The sequence below is a fragment of the Lycorma delicatula genome, chromosome 7 (assembly GCF_047948215.1).
Source record: "Lycorma delicatula isolate Av1 chromosome 7, ASM4794821v1, whole genome shotgun sequence".
NCBI classification, from domain to species: domain Eukaryota; kingdom Metazoa; phylum Arthropoda; class Insecta; order Hemiptera; family Fulgoridae; genus Lycorma; species Lycorma delicatula.
This window is the reverse complement of record NC_134461.1, coordinates 92,972,932-92,994,594: the sequence shown is the minus strand read 5'-3', so window position 1 is coordinate 92,994,594 and position 21,663 is coordinate 92,972,932. Positions and strand designations below refer to the sequence as shown.

At 27.8% G+C, this 21,663-nt stretch overlaps 1 protein-coding gene across 1 annotated transcript in view; it reads left to right on the top strand.

Moving 5' to 3' along the window:
- The first annotated feature begins 1,644 nt into the window (after positions 1–1,644).
- The window catches only part of LOC142328338 (uncharacterized), a 94,647-nt gene continuing 74,628 nt past the window's right edge, over positions 1,645–21,663 (top strand). The window contains exons 1-2 of the mRNA XM_075372044.1: positions 1,645–1,711; positions 9,951–10,559. Of these exons, the coding sequence (XP_075228159.1) occupies positions 1,700–1,711; positions 9,951–10,559 (621 nt within the window). The 5' untranslated portion in view covers positions 1,645–1,699. The remainder of the gene's footprint in view (positions 1,712–9,950; positions 10,560–21,663) is intronic.

The window sequence follows — 21,663 nt, the reverse complement described above, 5'->3', positions numbered from 1 at the left end:
TTGTAAATAAGTTACAAATGTCTTGGCAATCAACGAAAAAATTTAGTTAAAAAATGTAGAAGTAAAAGAGGAATATTTTTGTTATTTTTCTGTTTAGCCTTCGAAACCACCATAAGGTATTACTTCAGAGGATGAATGAGAATAATATGTATGAATGTAAATGAAGTATGAATGTAAATGTAGTCTAGTACAGTCTCAGGTTGACCGTTCCTTAGATGTGTGGTTAATTGAAACCCAATCACTAAAGAACACCGGTATACACGATCTAGTATTCAAATCCGTAAAAACGTATCTACCTTTACTAGAATTTGAACCTTAGAACTCTCAACTTCGAAATCAGCTGATTTGCGATGACAAGTAAACCACTAGACCAACCCGGTGGGTTGAAAAATAGGAATAGTACGAATAAGATTGTTAAAGCCTTTATTGAAAATTTCCGTAAAAACGTCTCCTTAGAAAAATTAGTATGTTAAAGAATAAAAAATGAAAATAAGAAACAAAACGCTTCGACATTAAAATTTTACAACTATCATTAATAAGAGATGGCCAACTTGCTGGAGTAGTAGTATCTCCGTAACTAATCTGAAAGATCCAGTTTTTGAATACCGATCGAGCTTGGAATTTTTCATGCAATCCAAAACTTTCATTCTAAATTCTCAAGTGTAAAAAAAATTTCGAGCATTTGTGGTAAATTTTATTTAGCGTATGGCACCAAGACACAACACCAATTACAGTAAAAAATTACAAACAAACATCTAACAAATTAATATAAGCTATTGATTCCTGGAGTCGCCATCAAGAAATCTTCAGGACTCCATAAGCTGTCCTAGGGCAAAAATCTGTGATGTGTTTAACAGTTTGATTTTCATTACACTCCCAAAGAAGCGTCGGTGTTTTACTCCATTTATACAGGAAATAGACGCACCTACCATACTGAGTTCGTATTCTATTTAACGTTAACCATGTCTTATGTGGCAAGTCAAAACCCGGCGGCTTTTGAGTAATACATGGAATTTGATTATTCTGCTTTGTGGTCCATTCTTGACGCCAGGCGTCAGTTAGGATGAATCCATCCTCTGAGACAGCAATTGCTGTTTTGATAGGTGGATTTCTAGATGAAGGCGACCATGATTAGCATCCTCAATGTCCTCATGTATTTGTGGTAAAATAATATAATAACAAAGAATTATAAATTTTATTCAAATAAAATCAATTAAAAACGAATGCCTAATATGTTTTAATAAATAAAAAGGAAAAATAAATAGATTGCCTAAGGTAGGCAGTTATATAATATACAGTTATATAATACACACACACAAAAGTTTCATTAAAGTAGATAAGAAATTAAAATTTTAAGGGTTGCTTCCTAAAAAATATAGTAAAACTATATTAACCGCATGTTTTATTAATATTACTTACAACTAAAAATAAACAGATAAATAGAAAAATCTAAACTGATAAGAATACGCAGGGGTGGTCACATCACACCGATTACACTAGTAAGTAGGGGTCAAGGCGTGGTGTGGCGGCAGTGAAAGGGACGGCTGAGGCCCCGGCCCCGGCCTCCCGGTTTATGCTCGGCCGAGTTGCATCATTCAGCATACGGTCAACCAATATATAAACCTCCTCCGAGGAGTCCTGCAGCACACCTACCTGTTTCTCATCGCTGCACAGTCAACAACAGAACTATCACACAAACATGGCATACAAGGTAAGAGTGTTATTATACTCTGTATAAAACGTGTAGGCTTGTAAAATAATACGTTTCATTTCTTTTTTTTTTAAATCTAATAGCTTGCTTATAATTTTTAAATAAATCTAATTAATAATTAAGGAGATTCTAAGGAATTAAGGAGATTAAGGAATTAATTAATAATAAGGAGATTCTAAACTTAAGCGATCAGAAACTAGATCACTTTTGTTTGATAAAATTATTTACATATTTCGTTAAGAGAAAAAATATATTTCAAAAATACTAATAAACAGGCCTGAACAGCCAAATAATTTTCTTTACATAATTAATAATTTATTAAAATATAATAAATACAACTTTTAAGAAAATTAATTAAAAAAGAAAATAGAAAATGATTAAAAAAAATTAAAGATCAAAGATTACACTTTTCAATATAGTAAGCAAATATGACGGAATGGTAGCGTCTCGGCCTTTCATCCGGAGATCCTGAGTTCGAATCCCGGTGAGGCATGGCATTATTCATACGCTAAAAAATTTCATTTCCATATTCCATGCATAAGTTTTTCAAGCTTATGTGGTAATATTATCAAGTCAAAACAAAAAAAAATTAAATTTATTTATGCACTTGTATTATTATAATAATAATTATTTACGTATTTTAGATTATATGCTTATCATAATCACCATATAATTTTAACTTAAATAGGTACACTAACGCAATCTAACAGTTAAGAGTGAAAATAAAAAATAGCCTAGGTTATATAATAGTAATAAAATTTTTAAATACGAAATTTCCCGATGATTTGTTTAGTTTTATTTACTGATTTAATTGTAAGTTAAAAAACATAAAATTTTCATTACACAGTAATTACTTTTCAAGAAGTCTCAATTACAGTAAAAAAAAATATCTTTGCTAAGGAAGTGTTCTGCATCAACACAATATTGAAATTACATCGAGAAAATAACATTTTTAAAACTAATATATTAATTTTAAATACATAATTTACAAACCATGAATTATAGCAGTTTTCTTTACAAACATACACACACACACAGAATTGCTGATTATAACTGAAACAAATATACTATTATAATTCAAAGAAAAAAGTAAATTCATATACATATAAAATATTTGTTATTAAAAAAACCTGCTTAAAATTCAAAGAAATATCTAATGCATAAAGAAAGAATAAAAACTGCAATATTATACAAATGCACTGATTGCGTAAAAGATCACTGACTTTATTATTATTATTTTTATTATCAAACATGAAAAATTCTTCACTGAACGTAAGCCAACATTCAACCAGTTATGTTAATTTTAATCTAATATCAGTAGGCATATATATATATAGCAGAATAACAAATAATAAAATACATTTAGATGTAGTATAACAAGGCGTTATATGTTAATCTTTTAACGTTATTTAACCGGTAATTGCATATAAACAAAACTATTACTTTAAAATATAGGCTCTATAAAAATAAAAATTCTGAAATTAATATTGGTTATATAACAAAAATAAGAGTAAATAATGTTTATTTTTACAATGTAATAAACCTTTTACATAAAACCTATATATTACTGAAGAAGGGTACTAATAAATAGTTTTACACTGATCATACCTGTTGTTTATAAAATGCACAATAAATCAGTAATAAATAGAATAAAATTTAAAATTTGATACAGTAATATTTAAAAAAATATTTAATTCAACCTAAGAAGTTATAAGATTATTTGCTAAAATTACATGTAAATGAGAATATTATGAACTAAAGTACACGTAATAGTTACTAAAATACTTAATTACCGTGAAATTATATAAATAATTATTAAAGTTAAAGTACGATTTTTAATTAGACATAATACTGAAAACAAAAACCATTAAACATACCAAATACATACATATTACATAGATTTTTCAGTGAATACATTTATGTTATGCGTATTGCATAACTAAAGCCTTACTAAGCATTAAGGATTAATATTTACTTAAAGCATTGAAAACTATTCAAAGGCGTTAGTTATGTAAAAGCAGCATGGAACATTTCGTATGTATATGTTTAGATTACATAAAAGTACAGAACAATGAATAACAATTCATCAGCTGGGAGAATCTATCAAACGGCACTGTCAATTAACCTTCTTAATAAAAAAAGTTTCGTAATTCTAGATGACCCAAATTTAAATTGAAATTCAGTAAATTTTTATAATACAATTTTATTTTCAAGAGTTCAATAAATTAAAGGAAATGACTTATGAATAAACAATCCCAGACTGGAAAATACTAAATCCAATTTTTTATAAATTATAATGGAAGGTGATGAAAACCTCCAGATTTTTTTTTTTTTTGTAACGCAAACAATCAAAAGGGTTATCCCTCTGAAAACACAAGGAATGCATAATATCAACCTGTTACAAATTTAAAAAAATTCTATTAAAATTTTGACAAAAATTTATAAAGCACAAAAATAAAATAATTTTGTTAGAATTTAATAAAAAAAAAGAAATAGCAGAATACAGTAAATTAAAGATGACGGAAAATACATTCAAGTGCCTTAGTAGTGTGTAATATACAAATAGTAATATGTAATACACTTACTAATCTATAAGTAAATAATGTAAGTATTGTATTATAAAGAAAAGCCAAGCAAATCATAAATTTTAGAAAAACTAATCAAAAACAAGTTTTTTTAAAAAAAAAACCACCGGATTGGTCTAGTGATCATCGTAAATCAGCTGATTTCGAAGTCAAAGTTTTCATGTTCAAATCTAAATAAACTTTTATTCGAATATGAATACTAGATCGTGGATACCGGTGTTCTTTGATGGTTGGGTTTCAATTAACCACACCTCTCAGGAGTAGTCGACCTGAGTTTGTTACAAACTCAGGCTACAAACTTACCGGTACAGTTATATTACACTGTAAGTTGCTAATGACTTTAATTGTTGATGCGACTATAAATAAAAGTATTAAAAAAAAGAAAAAAGTCTTTAAAAATGATCTAAAGAAAATGTAAAAGTAAAAATTTTAAAAACAATAAAATTATATGTATATGCTACATGACTTTTACAACAAAACATAAATGCAGAACATTCTTCATCGTCAACGATACTGAACAAATTACTGTTTCAAAAATTAATTTCTTCTAATTAACACATCGTTTAATTTCTTAATAAAAAACTATAATCGGTTGATTTAAACAAAGATCTAAAAAAATAAATAATGATATTAATTAGTAGTTTTCTAACAATAGAAATTTTTCCTTGAAATATTAACGGACAAAGAATGTCTTAGTAAGATAATTAAAATATAAATTGTAAAATCAATAAAACTTTTTAGTAATTTATTAAAAGTGAATTTTAAAAAATCTTAAATTTAATGGATGAAAAAACCACTAAACATACGTTTAATTTAGTTTAATGTAGTTTAACTACAAAGTAAACAGGATGATTACACATGTACGAATTTTAACAATAAACCATTCCAGTAATATAAAAAAACGAAGATTATTTCCAATATATATTTTTTAGATCCAATAATGATATTAATGTAGGTAACTCAACACAAAAAAAATTGAGAAAATGGGTTCAAACATTTTGTAGAATGATAGCCAACCATTCAACCCATTCTAAGAAAAACAAATATCCAAATCCACCCGAGCATTCAAAAGAAAATTACACATTTTTTCCTGTTAGCTTCTTCATTAATCAAATTTTATTATAGGGATTGGTTTGCAGTACAAAACATCATTACTTAAAGAGAGAGCAACTTTGACTGGGCTCTTTTATCAAATCTTCTATAAATTCGTTACAGATATACATCAATTAAGTCAGATATTGTAAACCAAACAATAATGTACCTTTGTATCATGAAATAGCTTACTGTATAAAGCAACTACATATTGCAGAATTTAATTAAATAATTATGACTGCCTTAAAGTTAAATTCAAAGAAGAAGAAGAATATATATGCAAATATTAAGAAAAAGGAAAAAGAAGTTATAATTATAAAAGAACATATAAAAGAAATATTAATTTATGTATTAATAACAAGGTTATTTTCTTAGGAAAAAAATTAGTTAATAAGCGGTAAATTGTTTAAGGTGAAGTACACTAAAGGTAGTTGGAACAAAACGACTATAAAAACCGGTAATAAATGAACATAAAGAATTAGGTTAATGCGGTAAAATAGCATAAGGTAGACATAAGAAATATTATTCATATAGGCCTGGTATTAAATTATGAAATTCCAAGAATAAAATACCATAATCGAATAAATAAACTTTCAGAATATAATATAAAATCGTAAAACATATACGCGTATGTCTAGACTTGTTTTACTTTTTAACATTAAACTTTTAACGTCATATTATGTAATAAAGAAAGAGTATTTAGAATTTTATAAGTATACTGTAATAACATATATCGATTACAAGGAAGTATAACACGACCTAAAAGAAAAAAAATTCCCCCACAATCATTTTTTTTATTTATTTAATGAATATAGATAATACATGTTCTAGATTTTCACACAAAAAGTGGCACTATATGTATGTATATATATATATATGTAGTAGCAACTCATACATGCGCATGTACGCACATATGTAACAGAAATAAGATGCTAGATATTAATCATAACTACTATAACTCACAATATTATACTTTATAAAACTAGTTTTACTCATTCCAGTCGATGATTTAGTTACAATTTTAAAAGATCAAAAACACGTATACGCAAAAAACTTTCTAAAAAAGTTTAATAAAAAATTGTAAAAAATTATTATCAACATCCTTTTTAAGTTCATAAAATGGGAATTTTCTATGTATAAAAACTATGTTGTTGTTTTACTATATTTCTCCATTCTTTCTTATAGGTATGGTTCACTTAAAGCTTTAGAGATACAAGCATAATTTGTCGAAAGTAATTTTCTCTGATATTAACGGTGTTTATTTCAGAATCAATCCCTACGGTGAACGGAATGAAAGTTTGTTTTTTGTAGAGTTGTAAATCCCCTACATATTCATGCGGTTGCCTTGATGATTGTATAAAAATACGTATAAATAATTAAAGAAAACAAAAGGAAATCACTTCACTCCTTGAGTTCCTTATTAAGTTTATAATATGGAACGATTGTTATCTTGAAAAAGTTTATATTAATTTCGGGTGTTTGTCTCATCTTAGATCACATACAACTTCTTAGGTAGTAGCATTTTACTACTACTGTTTATTTTACTTGAAAATACTTTAAAACTATGCTTTACTTCAAAAACTTTTAAACTATTTTCTAGTACTGATTTCCATTAGAAAAAACGATTAAACTTTAGTTCATTTCAACTTCTATAACTGCAATAATTGTATATTTTAGAATTCATGATTAAATAAAATAATACAGAACGAGAAAAACAAAATGGAACAAAAAATTATCTTCTATGATCTGTAAAATAATAAATTGTTATAAAAAGTTTCCTATTTGTAAAATTAATTTAAAAAAAAATTCTCTAACTGAAAAGATTAAACGGTAAAAGGGGGACGACGGTTTGTTTGTTTGCTAAATTTTTATTTTGAATTGAAGCACAAACTTTAATGCGTTAAGGGTTTGAACTGAATGATTTGAATCAATCGAATGATAAATATGACAAAAAAAAGCTTCATTTTTGCTTTATTTTTCTGGGAAATTTCCTTTTTTGTATTGAAAAAATAAAGCAAAATTATCGCAATTCTTTTTATTACTTTTTCATTGCTGTTACAATTTTAAATTATTTAAATTGCAAGCATCGTGCTTATAAATATTTATCTAAAATTATATTTGTATTTTGTGTATGAAAAAGGAAAATAGTGGAGTTAGAGCTGTGTTAAAAAATCACAACTCATGAAACAGTTTAAGGATTTTGAAGCTTTTCGTTGTTGTTAGTACGCTAAATTCATGAGTGTTATTTAGTTACAATTGGTAAAAGCATTTAACAAAATCATGTATAATGAAACATAAACCATGTAACATTTTCGTGACGGACCATAGGCCCATCATTTTTCTAGTATGTAATTAAAACCTTCAAATTAATTTTGATTTTAAAGCGCTATTGAATAACCATGGGTTCCCCAAAACATCATCAAATTTTCATTACTGGAAAATGTAGGTTTCAAACAGAATACTATTTTTCAAGTTTCATACACAAGACGTTACCAAAAATTCAAAAACAGTAAGCAATATTTTATACAATATTTTTTTTTTTTTAAATCAGTATAATTTACTGTTATAAATTAAACAAAAAAATTAATAAAAACTTTCTTGATTTTTAAAGAGAAAGTAAAATATTGGATATAGTACAAGATATTTATTTTTTTTTCAAGTTTAGAATCCAATAATTTTAAAATTTAAAAAAAATCTAAAGAAAATTTTAAATTCAAATTTAAGAATATGTAATCCATTACATGAACATTAAAACAATACTCAAATTTCAATATGAAAGAAAAAAAAATACCTTTCTATAATGATTAACATCAGAATTAACTTTTAGTTTCTTTCAAAAAGAAAAGAAAGCAAAATTCTTTCATAATAATAACAATAATGGAACGTTCATCAATAATACTGCACATATCCCATTATCTGTTGATCTAAAACGAACTTTCTCATTGAAAATTATCGTAATAACTGTAATAAAAAATTAATATTATCACCATAATTACTAAAATTAGATAGAATTGTTCGTGACTATTTTGATTCGACGTGAACAAATGAAATAAAACACTAAATGAATTTCAATATTAACAGAACAACTTTCTCACGACATAAAATTTTAACTTTCAATCGTAACTCTTACGTTGAATTATTTGAAAATTATATTCATAATTACTGAAATCGTAATATGAATAAAAAAATATACACAGAGGGACATTTAAACTAATACAACACAAAGAGATGATAATAATGAATAACCTTCTTTACACAGTTAGTATGCAGCCTACAATACACGTTAGGTAACAACGATTCCTAGTGAAGCAATAGTAGGATCTTTAAGATAAAACCGATGTGATAAGGGCAAACAGTGAATGGTGTGCCCGTTGTATTGAAAAAGAGCGTGATGCTGTTACGTTCCCGATAAGGTGGGAATAACAGTAAGAAGGGATATAATAAACATTACATTACAACGATGATGCTGTAACTCGTGTGAAGTCACAGAATATCTGTTAATCCGATAGAAAATCAACAAGTAAAAAACAACGCAGATTGAAATTGTTGACACCGTATACTGACAGATCGTGAGTTCCTTCTATTATTTACTGTAAACAAAATACCGCCGTAATGCTTTAATACACGCATACTCATACAAGCGTAACAAGTTATAAAATAAAAACACAGGAAATTATTAATAACATAGATTTTTTTTTAGAATTCTAACACTGTAGATTCATAAAATCTTCTTTTTGTAAAGATTTCAACCCCCCACATTAAATTGATAAACTCACCGGGTTGGTCTATTGATGAACCCGTCTTCCCAAATCAGCTGATTTGGAAGTAGAGAGTTCCAGCGTTCAAGTCCTAGATACTTTTATACGGATTTGAATACTAGATCGTGGATACCGGTGTTCTTTATTTGGTTGGGTTTAAATTAACCAAACATCTCAGGAATGGTCGAACTGAGACTGTAGTAGACTACACTTCATTTATACTCATAAATATCATCTTCATTCATCCTCTGAAGTAATATCTGAACGGTAATTCCCGGAGGCTAATCAGGAAAAAAAAATTCAATTGAATAAAAAGATTAGGTTTAAAATTTTATACCGTACGGGTAATGATAAAAAGAATTGTATTTATTTCAATTCGAAAAAAATTGTATTGCACTTATAAATTCGTTTATACAGAATTAACGTCAACTATTTTTATATCTTAAAAATGTTTATTGCTTCGACTTAATTTCACGTAGTTTGCTGCTCGCATGACTCGCTCCAGTGCACAAAACAAATGAATCTTTCATCTGGTATCTGATTTCAAACAACAATTATCCTAATTTACTGCAGTTTTTTAATTCATCATAATATAGACCGGACTTTCGAATCTGATAACGGATGAAACATTCATTACTTCGGAGTGAACAATCAAATTGGAAAAATAAAATTAAGACCGTCACAAAATAGTTCAAACATTACAGGAAATCATTACTGTTAGATGAAAATATTGTGTGGAAAATGTTAAATTTAAGTTATTTCTCCATAAATTATGTTAACTTAGAATTCTTTTTTCTTTTTCAGTTCGTCTTGTTAGCTGCTTTCGCAGCAGTCGCCCGTGCCGGTGTTATCCCAGTCGCACCGGCATACGCTGCCGCACCGGCTTACGCCGCTCACGCCTACGCAGCTCCAGCATACGCTGCAGCTCCGGCATACGCCAAAGTTGCCGCCCCGGTAGCATACGCTGCAGCTCCGGCATACGCCAAAGTTGCCGCCCCGGTAGCATACGCTGCAGCTCCGGCATACGCCAAAGTCGCCGCTCCGGCCGCATACGCCCCTGCCTACGCAAGACCCGCTGAAGAATACGACCCAAACCCACAATACAGCTACGCCTACGACATTCAAGACCATCTTACCGGTGACTCAAAGAGCCAACACGAAAGCCGAAGCGGGGACGTCGTACAAGGTAGCTACAGTCTCATCGAACCCGACGGCACCAAGAGAACCGTAGAATACACCGCCGACCCGCACAACGGATTCAACGCCGTCGTACACAAGGAACCCGCCGCACACCCGGTCGTAGCTAAAGTAGCAGCTCCAGTCGCTTACGCCGCCCCAGTCGCTAAAGTCGCTTACCCGGCCGCTGCAGCTTACGCTGCTCCCGCATACGCCGCCCCAGCATACGCTGCATACCACCACTAAGTCATCGACGCTCATGTATAGTAAATAAATACAAAAAAATCTCCTTGTATGCCATACACATTAGGTTTAAGTGTGTCTGTGTTCGTTTGTTTTGTACCAAAACAATAATAAATTAATATTTGTGTTAACAAAAATCTAGCATTTTTTTTCAACTGAAACCTATTACTATAAAATTAAAATTCAAATAACGCCGAAAACCAACAACCAGTATAACAAAAGAAAGAGAGAAAATAACAAAATATCATTTTTTTCTGAAGTTATAAAACTTGCTTCAAAAAAATGATAGATGTTGTAACAATTTAATGATGAAAATAATAATCTATAGAAAAAAATTTTAACAAATAAAAAAAAATTAATTTTAAAATCAAACTAATGCAACTGTAGAAATACATTTGAAACAAAACGTTACAATAACAATAATAATTAATTATGACATGTTTTTATTGTTATATAAAATATTTCAGATGAAAATGGAATTTTAAAATATTTCAGAGCAATATTAAAGTGAAAAGAAAGGAAATGATTTTTTTTTTATATATTGGCTAAAAAATCTAATCAAACAAAATATTCTAAGGATCAAATTTATTAAAAAAACTTCTTTAAATCTATACAGAAGCAAAAAGAAAAAAAAATTGATATAATTTTTCAACACATAAAAGACAAAAATGTAAAACAAAAAAACATAATACAACTTAATAAGTATTATGAATAAAATTCTCAAAACTATTTTGTATATATTCCTTCAGAAATCCTCAAATTAACAGCTTAACAATTAAATTTCCATTAAAAAGTTTCAACAAAATTAAAAAAAGAAATGTATACAACACAAAGGAACACCAAAGAAATCAACCATTAACTTAAAAAAATAACAGAGCATAAATTTGTTTAAGAAAAAACAAATTAAAAAAAAAAAAAGAATAAGATAAAAAATAAATAAAACAAGAATTATAAAATATTAATTTAATAAAATAACAAAAAATGTTATTGAGAAAGAATAATAAAAACCGTAATAAAAATTAATTATTTATTATAATTATCTGAAGTTTATTTTATTAAAAGTTTTCTTCAAGTTATATCCAACAGATTAAAAAAATTGCAAACAAAATAAACAGAATTTCAAAAAGTTATGTAGGGTACAAATTATATTACAGAAGGTAAAAAATGAGAAGTGGACATTAATTACATATAAATAAAATTTTAGAAACATATACAAATTAATTTTCATAATTTTGAATATCGGTAACAATTATTTATCTCGTCAATTTTATACTTAAACAGTTCTAGAGCTAATTTACAGTGATGAAAGATTTAAATTAAAAATATATTTCATGATTCTTGTTATTCTTGACAACAAGAATATGTCGTTTTCGGATGTAATTGGGATTCATGTCACATCATTTACAATCATCTCGGTAAAACAAAAATATAATTACACATCTCTTAAATAATTATTTATGTTAAAATATTAACTAAAATATCACTACAAAATATGTCATTTGTATACAATTTATAATATACCTATATACATTAACCTGCATTAACTGGAATAAACATTATACAACTTGATGTATAGTTTGCATTTTAATTTACTAATGGTAGTAGTAAAACGCAATAAAAGAACAAATAACACAGTAATATATTGATATAAAATGACGTGTATGTAAATTGAAATGATTTAATGTAATTGGGTTAAAATGAAATCAAACATATTTATTACATCAGACATATAAATAAATAATGTTGCCAAATACGAATGCAGACGAATAATATAATTTGATAGACCAGCCAAAAAAAAAATTATTATTAGGTTATAATATAAAATTAAAATAACGAGATCAGAATGGAATATCGCCAAATTTAAAACAATAAGGAAAGATATGGAAATACAGGTATTATAGTGCTTGGAATATTAATGAATAATAACATACTTCCTTACCTAATAAAACAGAATAGTATGCAAAAGTGATACGCAATCAATAACCTTTATCTTTATATCGTTTGGTAAATGGTAAATAACATTATTAACTGACCTGTTTAAAACCAAACTTCAAATAAATAAATTAAAAATTTGTCTACTTTAAAATATATTTCAAAATTATTAAAGTGAAAAATTTTTTTTTTAAATATTCTTCTAACTTCTAAAAAACTAACAAAGATAGGGAACAACCCAGAGGATTAACAGCTTTATCCAGATGCAATTTGGTAATAGCTTTATTTGGATATTGTTTTTAAATACTATTTAGTAGCTAAAAATTAGGTTCCTTCACTTCACTCTTACCAAAAACAAAGCTCCTCCCCAAAATAAACAAATTCTTGCGTAGTTCTGCGCAAGAAGACCGACTTTTCGTTATTTTATTTTGCATAATTATTGTTTGTACATTTTTGCACAAGAAATATACAAAACATAAATGAGAAAAGTAAAAGAGGTATAATTTTATTTAATATTAAAATACAATTTCTGTTAAAAGAAAACTAAATTATTATTAACACAATTTGATGAAACGATTAAAAATAACGAGTAGAACTAACTACTATGACTCACTGAATAAGCGCGTATGAAAAATGCTAAAAGTTAACATAACCTCAAACTGAGGTTATAACCTTAAATTGAGATTGTGTTCTGTTGCCGACTTTAAATTGAACGTAACTGAAGAACGACTCGACCAATCTTCATAAAATTCACACAAATACAACCTCATATACACTTCTAAAACATACCCAAATCTTAATTAATTTGATCAAGTAGTTTTGAAGATTTTCGAGCCATAAATGTTTCAATTTTATGAAAAGATTGAGCGTAACTGAATAACGATTCGACCAATCTTCATAAAATTCTTCGATATACATCAGATATACTACTACATAAAGCACATCTAAATTTCAATGAAATTTGTCCAATAGTTTAGAAGATTTCTGAGCTACAAAGCTCATACATAGGACTTTTATATCTTTATATATATACATATATATATATATATATATATATATATATATATATATATATATATCCAAGACCCTTCTCTTGGAAAGAGGAGGGTACTTTTATATTTTTATGTAATAAATAATTACTAATTTTCTTTATTATTATTATTGCTCGTTAATTAAGAAAATCAATAAATAAGAATAATTAGGACTCAAAGATTAAAATATGACGATCCAATATTTGACAATATGACGAACATAGGAGAAAAACGTTATCTAGTAGAGAATTTATTTTTCGTTTAATCTTACATTTTGGTTGATATACAAATATTTTACAACGGTGCCACCACAGGAATTTCTTGTTTAAAGTAAAACAGAATAATAAGAATCATTCGAATCGCTGAATAGTACAGATGTTCCAAACGATGATAAAAAAGCTGTTAACAAAATTTTTATAATTTTCTGGCATTGGTTATTTATTCTTATTTAGTGAAAAAATAATACACGTAAAAATTTAAGAAAAAAAAATTTAAATAGATAAATCAAAAAAATCGATTAAAAAATAAGCAATAAATAAAAAACAAAATATTTTCGAGGTTTGGGAAAAGGAGAAATTTTTTTTAAATAATAAGATTAGAACGTACTGAATTTAATATATAGTGGGGTTATGTTTACAAAATTTTAAGTAAATTGACCCCAAATAAACTATCTACCCCACCCCTTTGAAATACTGACCCCAAACTAAATTACCCGATATACACAAGTATCTGCAAACTTTCACAGAAATCGCTTTATCCAATCAAAAGTTACTACGCGTCAAACAGTCCAACACACTGACATACGTACGTACAAACGAATACCACTCCCTTACTTCTTTTTTGTTTCATGACCACAGGTCGAAAAAATACAAACAAACCCATACCCCATTTTTTTAACCGATTAACATAGGTTACGTTTTGCAGCAGAGCTCTGATTTTTAATATTGCTATTTACATTTAAACTGAATAAATTTTCCAGCTATACTTACGAATATTTTTATTTGGATTTTTGAATTAGTTTTTATAAAATGCTTAATATCCATTAGAATAAATGATACTAGACTAAAAATAATAATTTTATTTTTTAAATTCATCAGGACGGTCTAGATGTAGCTTGATCAAGTTTAAAAAGAATGTAAGCCTAAAAAATCTGTTTACATTATAAAAAATAATATTTATTCCAGATTGAAATCAAATAGATCTAATTTATCAATTCTTGCAAAAATTTCAAAAATTACAAAAAAAAATTAATAATTTAATCCTTGTTCGCATCGCTTAATCAAAAATAAGTAGAAAAAAACACTATTTAATACAAATAATAAACTGTACAAATAAAATCAGTTTTTAAAAATATCCAATCAACTTAAAGAAAAATTTATGAAAAAGTAAAAAAAGAAATTAAATAAATTTTCAATACTTTTCAAAATTTTCCGGAGTCAAATTAAAATGATAAGACTTATCCTTTTTAATTAAACTTCGACTGAAAAGTCGAAATTTAAAGAACTTGAAAATAGTTATTTTTACTTTCTTGTACGAAGTAAAGTAAATATTGTGATCACCAAAAATGTCGATTTCCAGATTTCAACGGAAATATACATTTTGACCATCCTTCAATCCATTTTGACTAGTTTCGGTGTAACGTCTGTACGTAGTACATATGTATGTATCCCGCATAACTAAAAAACTATTACGTGTAGGATGTTGAAAGTTTGGATCTAGGACTGTTGTAACATCTAGTTGTACACCTCCCTTTTTGATTGCAATCGACTGAACCAAAAGTGTCCAAAAAAGCCCAAAATCCCCCCCCCCAAAAAAATAGATTTTTGACTTTTTCTTAACTGCAGTAATAAGCCCGCATTGAGAGCTTTTCAACAGTATATCATAAGTGGTACTTATTTTCATTAGTTCCAGACATATATCCAAATAAAATTTTAATTAATGAAATATTTGGATTTTAGAAGGGGAAGGCACATCGGTTCAAATTAGAGTTAATCTTCTTTTTTTAACTTTTATTTTTAATTTAAATATATTGATTTACTAATAATTATTAACCTCTCATTGTAAAAATATATTTTCAGTGAATAATAACTTAATAACAAAAAAAATCAGAAGTTTTTAATGAAATAAAATTTTATGCACTTTCCATTAAAAAAAAAAATTGTAAATGTAATTTAATAGGCGTAAAAGGAAGTCTATGTGTTGTCCAAACCAGATTTTTTTTTAATGTTGTGTTATTTTATTTTTTTAATTTGATTTACATATAAAATATGAGTAAACTTACACAAAATACTATCCGTATTTAAAAACTGTCATCACCAACAAAATGACGAAACATAATAATCTAGGAGAAAGATTATGCAGAAAATCTGATCAGGAACCGGCTAATCAATCGGTCCAACCTAATCTTTTGAAACTGATCGGATACTTTTGAAACCCGGTGACAAGATATAAAAGAGTAAAAAAAAAAAAACAGTTTAAAACGAAATGTAAAATTAGACAACTATGAAAATATATAACGAATACTTAAAATTAAACTAATTACGGAAGACTTCCGGGGAAATTCTAGAAAAAAATAAAAATATATTATTTTGTTTTCAGCGATTTTTGTGACGATAATACATACAATAATCACGCATGCGCCTTGGGTAAAAAAAACTCTCTAAATGTAAATTTACACGCATTCACTTTCATCATATAAACATTTTCATCATATAAAAAAAAAAAAAATTCATCTATGAAAAAATAGCACTCAAATCATTACGTAGAAATAATAATTATTTGAATTACAATCTAATAAGAATGTATAATAATTTAATATCATAAAAGTAAATTCTTTTTTATTAATTATATAATAATTATTAAGTAAAGACCCTAATTCAAATCGGAAAGTTAGTTGCAAATGTTAAATTAATTACCGAATCCATATAGAGTAAAGAAACAATATCATAATAATAAATCTAAAGAACTTCAGAAATTTCTACAGCTTCTGTCAGTTATAATTACATCGTAGTGACGTTATATTAGAAATATATTAGATTTAAAATAAAGAGTATTAAAATAAGGTAACGGTCAAAATAGAAGAAATAAATCATACGTACGATTAGATAAAAGACATACAAATATGGTGAATTAAAATCGCTTTTAATTAATTCAATAATTGCGTAACAAAAGAAACAAGTAACTTATTGCGCTAATCATATTGTAATCACACAGGAAATTGATTACAAGGGTGTCGGCATTGTCGGCAAAGTACTGATAAAAATAGCTCTACAGAACGATGTAGTACTGTACGCCTTAAACGTATAATATGAGTATACTGTACTAATAATAAAATTGTTGGTTCAAACAAGACAGCCCGCAGTAGAATACGGAATAATAGATTAAACAGCAAAGCAAGTTATAGTTCGACAAATCAATACTGTATTATATAAATTCATTTGTTAATTAAGGGTATTTCCTGGATGTGAAAAATACAATATTCTAAACCTTAATCATCTCGTAATGTATTATTTAAAAATTACGGCCCAATCTATTATTCCCTCATTTCGCCCCATTTGATAATATTTCATATCATTATGAATTAAAAAAAATCATATGTGAACACCACATGACTTCCTTGTACGCTTATTAAATTACATATACACATTTTTAAAAGTAAATAAATTTTTTTTTCATAAATAACTTCTGAGTTTTTTGAATTTTTTTTTTTTTTACTGATATTGAAATATTATCAATTGATATTAATATTATATTTGAAATATTAATCGTAAACATTTTGTTTTACAATGGGAGGTTAATTATTAATAAATCAATATATTTAAATAAAAAAAAGGTGATGAAGTCTTATTCGAGCCGATCTGCCTTCCCCTGTCAGATCCAAATATTTGATTAATTAAAATTTTATTTGGCTATAACTCTGGAACCTATGAAAACAGGAACCACTTATGATACATCGTTTAAAATCTCTCAATAAGGGCTTATTACTACAGTTAAGAATCGACTGGACTTTAGGTTCAGTCGACTGCAATCAAAAGGGAAAATGCCCAATTAAATGTTACAACAGTCCTAAATCCAAAATTTTAACATCCTACGGCTAACGTGACGTCTGTACGTACGGCGTACGTACAGACGTCACGCCGAAACTAGTCAAAATGGATTCAGGGATCGTTAAAATGGAAATAACCGTTGAAATCTGAAAAGTGAAATTTTTCGCGATCACAATACTTCCTTCACTTCGTACAAGGAAGAAAAAATTGAACTTTGATTAAGAAAACCATTAATTTGTTCTCCGTACACGTATATATGAAAATTTGAAATTTAACTTCGAATGTAAATTTGTACCATCAAGATTAAAAAATTTCAAACATCCAAACTTCCCTCGGACCGACCCTCCCAGATTTACATGTGGGGGGGGGGAAGAAATATTATATTATAATCTTCTTTTTTCTTTCCAAAGTATGAACTATAGTCAAAAAATTAGGAAACCGTAATGGTGTTCATACTCCCTTACCACATAAGAAACTCTCCAGAAAATTACAAAAATCTGAATTATTTTCTGGTCCCCCACCTTTAAAATCACTTTAAAAATTTTTATTTTGTTATTTTTCTACGTTTACTATGTTACAGAGAAGATACTAAAAAAAAAACCCGCTAAAAGTTGAACAACTAATAAAAAGTTAACAATATTTATTTTTTGTGGGTGGAGGTGAATTACGATGTAATATTATTATTAAACTCAAAAAAGTTTTATAATATTAAATAAATTCGATATTTTTAAACCGTTATGGGCTTTCCCCACAACACTGGTCATAAAGTACTTTTTTGGGTCACTTGCACCATTTCTATGTATAGAAAGACGTAAAAAATAAAAAAAGATAGCCTTTTTCGATTTTTTTTGAAAAGGGGCGATTTTGGGGAAAATTTGTTTGTTTTTAAAATAGTAAGAAGAACATGCGTAAAAGCATTTATCCAGTTAACGTTTCATACATTTTAATATAAAGTTTATTTCCACTTTATATTAAGTATGAAGCTCACAGTAATATAAAGTGGGGTTATGTTTAGCAAAATTTTGAGAAAACTGTTCCCAAACTTTTATCAGAAAATTACCCCATATTACAAGGTTCTATACAAAATTTCAACAAAATCGGTTTATCCAGTCAAACGTTATTAAGCTTCAAACACGTTAACACAGGTACGTACGAACACTTTTTTTAATTTTTTTCGGGTTACTGGGTCAAAAAATGTCAAAAAATGCAAAAAATACACTAATAATTTGGCTGATTTCTATACTTTTCTTCTAGCAGCATAGCTCTAGAATAATGATGCCTGGAAAGTAAAATTAAAAAACATATTGACGACTAAGAGGTTTGTAACATTTTGTCTCTATCCACCTTTAATTAAAAACTGAAAAATATTGTGATATCTCATTTTTACTTTTCTAGACTACCCTGATGTTTTGGGCAATACAAATTTAAGCCCATTTACTTATTAACTTTACAGCCCTTTTTCCCATACAGTCATTCTATGTTACTGAGAATTTAAATGAATTTTTTTGAAATTTTATTTTCAAAAACACACTATTTTTCATTGAGCCTAATAATCCTCAATAATTTCTAAGGGTTCCGAATCGCATGTCATTCCAATTATTTTTCCGAGGTATACTTCATGGTTCCGAACATGTTAACGCCGCCTTTTTGAGCCCTCCCGAACCAAACCGTTTAAAAACGTAAATCTTATAATTATAATTATAATTATTTACTGAAAATTATAGAAATAACATTAAACTTCTTTGTAAATTCCGTTGTTTTCATATTTAAGAATTAAAACTCTGATACGAACAAAATCATTCGTATACCATTATGTACTACTTTTACGAGTTAACTTTTTGCAATAACAAATAACAATAATTTTAATAAAAGCTGCCTGGGAAATTAATCTTAACCATGGCTGAGATATATTCATTCGATCTTTTAAAGTGTAAAGTTTATACTTTACACAATATATCATCAAACAATTTTCATAGAATTTCTACTAATAAAAGTTTTTTTTTATTACTTTTTTTTTTTATTTGAATGGCAGAAAACTCCTGGAATAGACGGAATACCTGTAGAATTACTGCGCAGTGCAGGTGAGGAAGCGATGACAGATTATACACGCTGGTGTGTAATATTTATGGAAAAGGGGAAGTTCCGTCAGACTTCAAAAAAAGTGTTTAGTCATGATACCAAAGAAAGCAGGAGCAGATAAATGCGAAGAATACAGAACAATTAGCTTAATTAGTCATGCATCAAAAATCTTAACTAGAATTCTGTACAGCAGGATTGAGAGGAGAGTGGAAGAAGTGTTAGGAGAAGACCAATTTGGTTTCAGGAAAAGTATAGGGACAAGGGAAGCAATTTTAGGCCTCAGATTAATAGTAGAAGGAAGACTAAAGAAAAACAAACCAACATACTTGGCATTTATAGACCTAGAAAAGGCATTCGATAACGTAGACTACAATAAAATGTTCAGCATTTAAAAAAAAAAATTAGGGTTGAAATACAGAGATAGAAGAACAATTGCTAACATTTACAGGAACCAAATAGCAACAGTAATAATTGAAGAACGTAAGAAAGAAGCCGTTATAAGAAAAGGAGTCCGACAAGGATCTTCCCTATCACCGTTACTTTTTAATCTTTACATAGAACTAGCAGTTAATGATGTTAAAGAACAATTTAGATCCGGAGTAACAGTACAAAGTGAAAAGATAAAGAATCTACGATTTGCTGATGATATAGTAATTCTAGCCGAGAGTAAAAAGGATTTAGAAGAAACAATGAGTGGCATGGATGAAGTCCTACCGCAAGAAAATAAACAAGAACAAAACGAAAATAATGAAACGTAGTAGAAATAACGAAGATGGACCATTGAATGTGAAAATAGAAGAATTTTGTTATTTGGGAAGTAGAATTATTAAAGATGGACGAAGCAGGAGCGACATAAAATGCCGAATAGCACAGGCGAAACGAGCCTTCAGTCAGAAATGTAATTTTTTTACATAAAAAATTAATTCAAATGTCAGGAAAAGACTTTTGAAAGTATATGTTTGGAGTGTCGCTTTATATGGAAATAAAACTTGGACGATCGGAGTATTTGGGAATAAAAGATTACAAGCTTTTGAAATGTGCTGCAATAGGAGAATGTTATAAATCAAATGGGTGGATAAAGTGACAAATGAAGAGCTGTTGCGGCAAACAGATGAAGAAAGAAGCATTTGGAAAAATATAGCTAAAACAAGAGATAGACTTATAGACCACATCTTAAGGCATCCTAGAATAGTCGCTTTAATTTTGGAGGGACAGGTAGAAGGAAAAAATTGTGTAGGCAGGCAACGTTTGGAATATGTAAAACAAATTGTTAGGGATGTAGGTTGTAGGGGGTATACCGAAATGAAACGACTAGCACTAGATAGGAAATCTTGGAGAGCTGAATCAAACCAGTCAAATGACTGAAGATAAAAAAAATTATTTTTTTGTTAGAAAACTATTTTTAATAATGAACATATTACCTCCATGAATATATTTTTCACTAAATATTTTGATTTTAACTTCAATGTAATAAATAAAAAAACGATGTAAGTTCCATATAAACATACTGAAATTTCTATTTTGCTCATTCCAAGATAATTTAAATGACAACGGATTCCAGTTACTTATGTTTATAGTCAAAAAAAGGATATTATGAGATACTACTCGTATTTTTTTTTAAACTACATAAATTACTTCTTAAATTTTAATAAAAGATAAAAGAAATGAAAAATGTTAAACTGTATTTATTTATTACTACCTTAAAACGCTAAGTCTGTTGCAAAAAATTAAGAATGCTTATAAAAACAGATATACCTTGTTTCCTAAACAAACAAAAAAGTCCTTAATAAAGTAAAACATATTTTTTTGTTTAATTTTATCTACTTTTAACCACTATTTTTAGGTAACCTCCGATAATCTCAAAAAAAAATACAAGGACTACGAAGCTTGTCCTTTTCGTTTTTATTAGACTGAATACGATTAGATAAAATATGCAGTATTCAGGACAATATTACAATTTTGTGATATTAAGATCATGTAGACTACAAAATAAGTTTTAGAAATTCAGAA